General features: G+C 34.2%; 1 protein-coding gene across 8 annotated transcripts; it reads right to left on the reverse strand.

The window, feature by feature from the left end:
- Positions 1 to 4,911: 4,911 nt before the first annotated feature.
- Positions 4,912 to 10,219, reverse strand: PMM (phosphomannomutase). Of its 8 annotated transcripts, none has more exons than XM_039021778.1 (13): positions 9,957 to 10,201; positions 9,789 to 9,853; positions 8,679 to 8,764; positions 8,508 to 8,552; positions 8,318 to 8,384; positions 7,893 to 7,969; positions 7,192 to 7,227; positions 6,264 to 6,319; positions 6,082 to 6,181; positions 5,868 to 5,963; positions 5,686 to 5,775; positions 5,257 to 5,308; positions 4,912 to 5,136 (listed from the first exon to the last, which is right to left on the reverse strand). In XM_039021778.1, the coding sequence occupies exons 3-13, from the start codon at positions 8,745 to 8,747 to the stop codon at positions 5,087 to 5,089; spliced, it is 738 nt and encodes a 245-aa protein (XP_038877706.1). In that variant the 5' UTR covers positions 8,748 to 8,764; positions 9,789 to 9,853; positions 9,957 to 10,201; the 3' UTR covers positions 4,912 to 5,086. The 8 variants fall into 8 exon arrangements, with proteins under 8 accessions (XP_038877706.1, XP_090171585.1, XP_038877702.1 ...); XM_090315459.1 differs by having other exon boundaries at positions 9,953 to 10,201; XM_039021774.2 differs by having other exon boundaries at positions 4,912 to 5,160; positions 9,957 to 10,200.
- Positions 10,220 to 11,325: the final 1,106 nt, after the last annotated feature.

An 11,325-nucleotide genomic window follows, 5' to 3' on the forward strand; every position in this document is an offset into this window, starting at 1 on the left:
CCAACAGGGACAACACCACAACTAATGAGTCCCGGGTATTCTCGGAGTGAAAACCCAAAGGGTGGGCTTTGGTGAATTTGGTAGAGGACAGAGGAAAAACGAGTCATGTAGGTGATAAGCAAGTGGGAGAGAAAACAATGCTATCGTATAGCAGAAGTGCTTATTGCATAGAGGAGCAACACAATCATGTAGGATTTGCTAAACGATCGTTTAAGAAAAGGTATACGATCATTTAGCTAAATCGGTACACTATACGGTCATTTCGAGAAGCTATCCGATCGTATAAGTGAAAGTGTACGATCGTTTAGGCGCGAGGTATACGATCGTTTAGGCGGAAACGCTATCGTATAGGCTCTCAAGCGATCGTTTTGAATCACCAATGCGCGCTTTGCAAATTCTTTTTGGGCGGTCGAAGAAATATTGAATGCACTATTGAAAATGAAAACTCTTTTTATTTTTAACCCATCGGTTATCATAACTAACACTGCCCACTACCCACATCCGAACGTGGAAAAAAATGATTAATTATCATATAATTAATCAATTAATTAATTAATAAATATAATCATATTATATTTATATCTTATAGTTTGATATCACATATCTACTATAGTATTTTCTCCTCTATTTGATATAAATCATATTTATATCTAATTTCCTCCAAAATAATGTATCTCATACATTTAGCCAATTATATCATATATAATTAACCAGTCCAATTATATCATATATAATTAAACTTCCTCTTGTCAATTTGAACCTTTCAAATTAACCCAAACACTGGTTCTCGACTTTATCCAAGCTACCCAGGGGACCTAATGGACCTGTGGCTCGAAGCTCCAATGGTACGTGAATAACTGACTAAACTCTTTAGCCACGAGATCCACCATCCGTTAACTGTCAGTGATTCCACTAAAGACCAACAACTGAACTCTTCTTACCACAGATATATTTCTGTGTTCATCGGATATAACCAATCATGAGTACGATGACCCTTCACAGATGCTCATAAGTACAACTGGGCCAATTTACCGTTTTTTTCCCTGTAGTTACATCTCACTCTTTAAGTACTACTGATTCCTCTAATGAACAATACAACATAATCCAACTATGTGTGAACACCTCTCGGGCCAGGAGAAGGTGTGTGACGCCACATCGTTCAAGCCCCAGAATCAACCCTTAAAGGAGCCATCTATCTACTTACCTTTGCCTCGGGGAAGGAGTGAATTTCATCTTGTGTAGCTGAGTTCCTAGCTCCCAAATCAGAAGAATCCCCAAAATGATAAGTTTGAATCGGCGACTTGGCCACTCGCACCCATACAAATCAACGGACCACCCTCAATGGCAGGAGTTCCCAACGCATTCAGGAGTGAGGTCATGTTACCTATAGTCATCCTAGTGAAGTGAAGTCTCTATCATGAACGACATTATATAACGAGACGTTAACACTTTGTGGTCAGGTCTTATACAAACTCTTTGTATAGGACGCCCCTGCTCGCATGTTCCCAATACGAATGATCAGGATCAGACCATCTGTGACAAGTCACAATATTTGTGACCATTCCACAAAGCGGGTCACGTCCATAGCGTTACCAGGATAAGGTTTCCCTCCTTTGTCCATTTACTACAGACCATTTTGGTTATCACTCAAGACATGATTCACTTATATGTCACCACATACATGCTTGAGTCACATACAAATAACCAGGGATTTTATGTTTATTGGTTTGTGGTAAAGCAAATAAAACAATTAATCGAGCAAAATACAAGATGTGAAGTAAATATCATATATTAACAACATAAGTGTTTGTACATACTGTTTACAAACTACAAGACACGAAACTTTAGAGCATCAACCCCAACACATGCAACCTTAGCCATGTGGGAAAATATTCAAAAGAAGCTCGTGCGTACTCCTTTTGAAAATGTCTCAAGCCTTAAACTAGAGATAATGAAAATATTCATCGCCATCTCTAAGACTCATATTGACAAATTGTGGAATACGAAGGTCAAGCCTAAAAGACTATTGAATTTAGCTTACAAGAAATGAAGATCATATATGAAAAAGAGCTTAAAGTTGCTAAGGTGCAGGAAGAAATTGGTGCTATTAAAAACATCCCTACTCTGAACGATGAAGATGTCAAAACGTTGGCTATGAACATTCATGAAAGCATAGAGGTCGCACATGAAGAGTTAAGAAACTTTAAGTGGAAGCCTGATTTTATCGAACTCTTATAACGTATTCATTATTATTGATTCCCTAATGTAATTATGGGATTCTAGATTAATGCCCAAAATATTCTAATTTAACTCAATTGAAAGATTTTTTTTTTTTTTTTTTACTGATGTAACTGCACTTAAATTATACTTTAAGGTGCTTGAGATCAAGTCATAATGTATTTCAAAGAATGTTTTCTTTTTTTTTTCTTTTTTTTTTACTTTATAGACGTTCACCTTTTAAGCTCATGCAGCCAGAGCAACATGCAATTTATACTCTTACGTCTAGGTAGAATCTTTTAAGAAACTTTCCATGAATTGAACTAATTCATTATCTATCTTTATCCACGATCTTGGATATTCTATTTGTGTAGACCTCTTTAACAACAAAAGGGTCATCCAATTTACACATCAATTTGTTCTCATTATGTCCTGTTAAAATGATGAGTCGTTTAACCACCAAAACCAAATCGCCAACTTGGAATGATCGAAGTAGCACATTTTTGTCAAAAGCTTTGACATTTGGGCTTGATAACATTTTAAACTGCTTTTTTAGGCTTTTTTTTATACCTTCAAACATCATCTCTATATTGGCTTCATGTCTTCATGATGAGGCAATGAACACCAAGACATTCCAATGTAATCCCATAAAGGAGTCGTATTATCAACCATGGTTTCTCCAGTAGCACCCTTCCAAATCTTCTGGTTGCTCTTCACTTCTTTTTTTTCTTTCTTGACTTCTTGGACCAATAGATTGTTATTACCTTTAATAGCAATGCTTAGCTCAATATCATGAGATCGAATTGTTAATTATTCAAAAGTCTAGGTTTTTATCCCTTGTAGGATATAAAGGAGTACCTAGTACATTCCTTGAGTGCAGATTTCCACCGTAATAATTCAATCAATCTATCTTTGCAATCAAAACTCAAGGCTCTCTAACGATTAATGTAGTCGTTGATTGGTTCCCTTTCTATCTTTTAGTAGTGGTAAGCTCTATCATGCTAACAATACGCTTTGTGCTATAGAAGCAATTAAGGAATTCTCTTTCAAGTTGCTCCCAACTCTATCAATAGTTTCAAGCACGAGATTGGTGTATCAATTGAATGTGTTTCTTTTAAATGTTTGAACAAACTATTTGACCATTAAATCTCCTTGTGTACCAGCATTTTTGCATGTTTCAATGAAATGTGCATGTTGCTTTGGGTGCCCTTTCTGTCAAAATGTTAAAACTTGGGTGGTTGGTCCATTCGACATTCTTAAGTTTTCAATCCTCCTTATATACGACTTGGAATACAAGAGGGAGTATTGAGTAGGCCCACCATATTGAGCTCTCATTGCAATCATATTTTGCAATTGATAAACAGACAACGAAACAACTAAAGTTGACTTTTCCAATTAACTTTCTTGTAAGACAATTTTCCCTTTGTCATTATTCTTGACTACATTCATGTGACTTGATTTTGTAGCATCATGAATTTCGATTTGATTTCGATTTGATTCTTCAAAGATGCAATGTCATAATCTTTCTCTTTGACTATCTATATCGGCATGTTGACCTTGAGTCTAGCCATTCTTTTTTCACCTATTGCCACGTTGGCCATCACAACTGACATTATATTAAGGTCTGATGCCTTCTTGATTGATTGTTCAAAAGATGAAATCAAATTACTATATAAGAGACTCCAGATTGTTGGATTTCCTTGGAGTAACCACAAGTAGTTGGTCCCTAAGTGTCACTTGAAATTCTAAAAGGATTGTCTTTATACCCTTCTTGACATAAATCTTGTATGAGAAAAAGAAATGAAAGGTAAAGAAGTCCATCATTGTGCCAATCTATTTGACGAGATTTCCCTATCTCCTTTAGTAGCATGACATCGGGAATCAATGAGTTTTTCAACACCCAAAGGTATGCACAAGTCTAAGAGAGAATGTAGGGGGTGTTGGCTCCTTCATTATTTTAGCAAAAGTTCTTGTGGCTCGAGCCACCTTTGTGTTTTGACCTGGATGACATTCATATCTAGTTGTGAGGGGACATGACCAAGAAGCAACCAACTAACTGCCCCCTTCCATTCACCCTTTCTTCGCTGTGTGGATAAAGCCTTAGTATGAAATTTAATATATTCCTTTGATGTGTTCTCTTGAACGTTGAATGAAGTCTTAATCGTCCAAGTTTTTAAACTTGAGAAGCTTATGATCTTGAGATTGATTATAGAGGTATGATCTTCTGGAACTTAATGAAGTTTTAATCTTCCAAATCTTCAATCTTCAAAAAATTGTAATCTTGAAATCAATCAAAGTGTCTGAGCTTCAATCTTCAAAACTTTAGAGTTCCAGGGTTTTAACACTTCATCTTCAATTCTTTTTAATCTCTCCCAAAATGAACGGGTAAAACCTCCATTTATAGAGGTTTTCATGGCCTTTACATGGACTTAGACCTAATTGCTTTTGGACCCAAAAATTGGGTTTGAACTTGGACTAAAGTTGCGCTGAGGCACAATCTTTTCTTTGCCCCAAATTTCCACCATAAGCTTGAATTGAGTTGGACTTATGACCTGAGCAATTTTAATTACTCGACCCGATTCAATTAATAATTCATAGCTCAATCAACCCTCTAGCCAAATTTATTGATCGTAGTCTAGAGCTTAATCACCATTGAATTCAATAAGCCTATCATTATGAACCGATGACCAAAAATGAGAAACGTAGTCTATTTTAGTTCGTCATTTATTTGTCTCCAACACCTTCATCATTCTTAATCATGAATAGAACTGAATAGTCGTTCATAATAAATTAACTTATGTGTAAAATCAGAATGTGGCATATTCGTACAGATAAAATTGAAGTTTTCTTCTTCGGATATTGGATCTTGTTAGAAAAATATGGCCTGACACTGCTCTACAGTGTCGTCAGGGCTAATAACTGCAAAAAACAAAAATAAACAAACTTAAAAGAGAAAACACCCTGCATTAGTAAAATATAGCAACAAAAAGAAAAGAAAAGAAAGACAAAAATTGCAAGTAAATAACAGCGGAAGCAGACCTTTGTGGCCTACAGTTCGTTCTGATTCATAAATTTCATGATCATTTCCTCCCTGTTAAAAAATAAAGGCCGCAGAAATATCTCAGTATAAATAACAAAACAGAGAATTGGGTTATAGCACTAAAAGGATAATACTTTCCATGAGTTACAAGATCCTAAATAAGAAAAGAGTCCTACAGTAGTATGAAAATTTTTCCATGTTATCTTCATTCATTGTTTGTTATGAGAGTAGCATTTAAGAATTATGTAGAGTCTACAAAATAAATTAATAGATCATCTAATGAAGTGTCAAATAATGAAAGGAAGAAGTTGGTACTATAGTAGTACTAGAATTTTTTTTCCTAAACAAGAGAGATGACAACGAAAGAATGAAAATCAACCAAAACTAAACTGCAAGATAAATGGGTCGACAAACATTCTAATAATAACCTTGTAAGTTTTATCGCCAAAGAAGTGGATTTCTTGAAAATCTTCAAGGTACCTCAGGCAATATGTCTTGTCCCAACCTTGAGGAAAGACCTGTGTTTGAATAATTAGCATTACCAAAATAGATACCTGTCATGTTGTTTACTTGTGTTATGATAATACTGCCGAAATCAAACTCTACTTACATCAAAGCTTATTTGTCCTCCAATGGAGAATGTTAAATTAAGATGTGCGAATTTCTCCCGAAGGATGGAAACCATTTTGGGGCGTATGTTCTGGACCTGAATGTGGATTGCAAAATAGATGTCTCATCTCATGTCCTCAAAATTAAAATGTGAACTAAAAATCAGAGAAGCTGAGACATGAGTTTTTCCAACAAATGGGACTGCAGTTTTTCACCTTATCATACTTCTCAAATTCATCTCTTTCTTCTTGGCTGCAGTTTCGCCCAATTGGTGAAACATTAAGCATCCCATTTCGAAACTCAATAAATGTTCCCCTGAATATACAATAAGTAATACAAAATATATCATTTGAAATCAAATACAATAGAAAAACTTTCATGGCTCCAGTCCACTAACCTTTTTATAGGAATATCCAAGTCAGCAATATAATGAAGCGTAAAGTTGATAAGACTCTGCAAATTTTTGGCATTAGGTCATTTCAGAATTCGATGTTTATACCAGTTGCTTTTCATGAGCACAAAAGGATACAACATTTATGGAATGTGTCTCTTTACACTCAATCACAAGGTAATTATAAATACAGAGTTTTCAAGGCGTGTCTCTTTTCTTTTGTGATTACAGATGTCTCATAGTGAATTGCATACTGTTCTCTTATCTCATGGTGAAATTGCATTATATAATCCACATGGCATCCTTTGCCCTTTTGTACTTCCATACAATTAATGAAAATTCAGTTACTGACTCTCATTTAAAAAAAAAAAAAAAGGGTTTCTCTCTTTTCAAAAACTATGTGATTATTTTTCTGTAAGGGTATTGATTAGAAGCAAATAATTTTGCACGGGATAAAGTATTCATGAGACTCTATAACCAATGAACCTTGCAGCTCGAATCCCTTGTAACATCTAGCTGCCAAGAACCTCTTTATCATATATTCCTTACCCTCAATGAGGGTCTTGCTAAATCCCACTCACTCTCTCTGCGACTCATGATTGCTATAGTGATTCCTTCCGACAAACTTTCCCTCTCCACATGCACAGCTACCTTTATCTTCCTAAGTCCTTTTATACCCTGCCGTGCCATTCCCTTTTTTCCCATAAAGTTGGAGGCCCATCAGAGTAGCACATGCAACACTTTAGTCAACTTTATAACTTTACGTGCAATATCTCTCAAAATTCACAGTTTGTTCAATCAGAGATCATTTATTCCATATCAGGTGATTGTGCAAATGATGATAAAGAATGGCCTCAGACATGAGAACCCAAGGTCACCCTGGAAAAGGTTTCTAAATAAATGGAATACAGGAAAAAAGGATAGCTTATATTACCTTGAGGTTTTCTTCTCCAAGATGCAATTTCAAGCTCTGTACAAATGGAAAGGAACAGACTGATGTAGAGATAGCAAATACAAAAAAACAAGGTAACATGAGCAAATGTTACGAGGAATTCAAATGAAAGTTAGTCTAAGTTGAATAAGCACATCAAGTCGGAGAAGTGCTTAAAGAAAACTATAGCAGCCACGGCATTACAAGTCTTAAAAGGAAAATATGGCTATTCATAAGTTTTTAGTCGGTCTCCTATGGCATGTTTTCCTTTATTCATTTTACTTGAAATCATGAACTACCATGAAGGGAATGAAGGGGAAGCATCAAGAGTAAACGATGACTTTGGAAATCAACGAAACCTCGATAGAAATGCTATATAACATAACTATTTAGCTAACAAATTCCTATTCACAGTTTTACTTATCAAATGCAATTAACCCCATAGATTTTTATCCTTGAAATGCAAGGTAAAAAAATGCACATTTATCAGAAAGTAGATAACCATTGAAACATGGGGAATTGACAAATTTGTACTCGATTTCTCCTGCTCTTAAGGTCACTTGATGCTAAGAATCTACACAAATTTATACATAATAGACACATGACATATATAAATTAAACATCAGAGCAACATCGAAAGGTCATCATCACCAAGTAGACATCTAACTATCTGTATAAAATCTAGATCTAGATGCAACCAATACCTCAGTGCCAATGAGCTTCCCATCTTTATGTGCCATGAGTCCGTTCTCAGAGAACACATAATCATAGTCATGAATAACTGCATAACAAGCATGGATTATTAGATTACAATGCAATCGTAAACATTCTCTATTTAATGCTCTACATAAGCTTATTGGTATCAAAAAAAGGGAAACTTGAAAGAGGATACAAAAATGATGATTAGCAATATTCCACATTACTTTAAATCAAGCAAAGACCATGGTTGATACATCATAATAAAGGAACGAGATGAATAATTGGAAACTGATACATATTATGCATATAAAAAATTTCCGAGCAAAAAATACAGAACAAATTGTTCCGTTCAACAGTTGGCATCTATAAATTAGTTGTTCCAAATAACTTGCTCATGAAATCAAAGTACCAAAATCCATTTAAAATTTACCTGAGTTCCCAAGCTGCTCTGATATCTTTGAAAGGTCAGATCCTCCCACAACACCAACTGTAACAACCTATAGTATTTAAAAGGATGAGAAAACTTAAATATATTTATGGTTTACGTGGGAGGAATAAAAAATATAAAAGAAGAAAGACGTTCTCTATAGATGTTTCTTCTCATGCAGTAAATCAGGTACCTTGCGGAGCTCTCCCATAAATTTCAACATCTCTGGAGTGGCAACCTGAAAATTTACCAAACTTTTCCTTATAGAAAAAATATGCAAATATGAACGATGTAATGAATACTGATACAATAAAGTTCATACTCCAAAGATCAACTAACATCAGGAAACATAATTTTTCTTCACCTTTCTAGGAGCTGTTAAAGTCCCATCGACATCAAATAAAGCAATAACTCCAGGTCTCCTCACAGCCATTAGACTCGATATATTTCCTTTTGCCAATAAAAAAATAATTTCCGATTATAGTTCAATCAAATATCTTCAAATCGCTTTTAGTAGAAACATAAAACCAAATAAGAAGAATTCCTAAAGCTGCAGTCACTTACTTCATTGCTTAAATAATATTAGCATCACAATTTAATAGAATCAGGGACAAAACTATGACCTCTTCAATGCAGATTCCTCATACAAATAGAAGGTTTAATATGTAGCGAGAGATGAATTAATTAATCATACAAGGTCAAAAAAGAAAAAGCAACGAGATACTTGAGCTTAAAGATTGCATCACTGGAGTGGAAGTGTAAGGACCCGACTTTCTGAAATCACTAACATAGGTCACCATCCTTAGTATACAATCCAATTCTAAGATCTCTAACATGGGTCACTGCTCCATGCATTTACTTTCAAAAACAAAGCTAGTTGACCATTTTACCCTAAAATTTAAAATAAATAAATAAATTTTAAAAGTAAAATAAACAAAACATCACTAAGACAATTTCAAGAATGCTAAAATCAAAGTTTAGTTCGAGATCCCTAAAAACATTAATGAAAAAGAAACATCTAAAATGAAAAATGTTAACTCAATAGTTCTCAACAAAACATCTAAATCAAATTTGAAAAACACGAAACTAAGCGGAAGTAGTAACACTAGTCCTATGACATCGTCAACAGAACTCTGGTACATTCTTTCCATGTGGAAAACATTTAAAGAAAAAATGAACATTTAAAATGCTTAGTAAGTAAGCCTACTCCTACCATGGGTAAGGCTATGCAATCATGTGCAACTGAATGTATGTAAATGGTGGGACCTAATCTAGTATACTAAAGTTGCACACAACACAAATGGCTTTCTGAGTGGACAATTAAACCCATGAGAGATGTACTCATGCTGAGATGTACCCCGGTATACAAAACTGGAGAATCCGAAGGCACACAAACTAGTGAACCCGAACGCTCATAAACCCAAATTACGGCAACATTAACCAAACCAAAAGAGTTCCAAAACTTTGAACTTACTAAAATCTAATCGAAACACCCTCCAGCCTGCAGGACGGCGAGCCAAAAACCTCCAAATCACAGATCTACCAACCAATTTTATGAGTATCAATAAATCTATGGCAAAGTTCAATGGGCATTGAAGATCCTAAAGAAAAACTCACAAAAATGTCATAAAATCTTACTCACAATCCCAAATCCAACGACGGCGGTGGGTTCGACTGGCAGCGACGACCGAGTGACGGCGGCTGCAGTGTGGCTGCAGTGCAGTAGCCGGAGAAGCAAACAGAGATGGATGGGTTAGAATAGAGAGAGACCGGCGAGCGGCGACGGTGGACGGCTGCGCGGCGAATAGCAGACGGCAATGCTGGCGTTGGGCGAATTAGCGCGAGAGGGAGAGATCATGAGTGATAGGGGTCGAATGGCTCAGATTTAAAAAACGTAAGGTTGTTATTTTATTATTCAAAAAAATAAAAAAAATAAAAAAAAATCCCTTCACACACACGTATGTATAAATTTGTTTTAAAATATTTTCCCAAAATAAATAGTTAAGGAAAACATTTTTAGTACCTAAAACTTCCAAATTTATAACAATTTAATTTTGAACTTAAATCCCGTCAAAAAAAAAAATCATAAAAAGTTAAGTGTTAATTTTATTAAGAATTTAATTTTTATAGTATAAATAAATTTGATTCTCAATCAATTTATTAATCTATACTTATAAAAAATTTACATTATATCATATAAATATTTTATATGATAGAGACTTATAAGTCATTATAAATTGTAAGTACGACTAAATTCTTACTTTTTTAAAGTCCAAAAATCAAATTGTTACAATTTTGAAAGTGTAGAGACTAAATTGTTACGAATAAAAGTTTAATTATCAAAATATTCTAAATAAAATTAATTATCTACTGAAATTATTTTAAATTTGGCTCAAGAAATCTAAAATTAAAGGAAAATTATAAATTGTATAATTTAGGAAAATTAATTTAGAATTACATGAAGCTCCAGATGTTACGAGAAGTAGATTTCAAACAATGAAACTTAATTATTGCTTTAAAGAGATGATTGAACTTTAATGATGTTCGCTTTAGATCTAGTCCTATTTTTTATCAATCCAAAAGAATTAAATGGGACCGTCAGTCAGATAGTCAGGTTATTAAAAAAATCATCCTTAATTATTAAAGGAATTGAAGCAGATCGGGTCAAATCAGGTTTCCTTAAAATCGACCCCAACTCCAAATTGGGTCTATACCTATAACCCGATTCGACACAGGTGGATTAGTCGTATCAATCTCATTTTTTACTTTTGTTTTCTTTTCTTAAAAAAAAAATCCATTACATTATGGTAGATTTTCAAAAATAGAAAAATTAGGAAAATTATTTATACAAAATAACAAAATTTAATCTTTTTTTATAAAAGTTTATAGAAGTCTATCAATGTGTATTAGTAATAGAAACTTATAGAAATGTATCATTGATACTATGTGATAGATACTGATAGAGGTATTTTTTTCATTATTTCTATAAATATTATTTGAAAATATGATAG

This window comes from Benincasa hispida, chromosome 7, assembly GCF_027475165.1.
Source record: "Benincasa hispida cultivar pf3 chromosome 7, pf3_genome.v1.1, whole genome shotgun sequence".
NCBI lineage: Eukaryota > Viridiplantae > Streptophyta > Magnoliopsida > Cucurbitales > Cucurbitaceae > Benincasa > Benincasa hispida.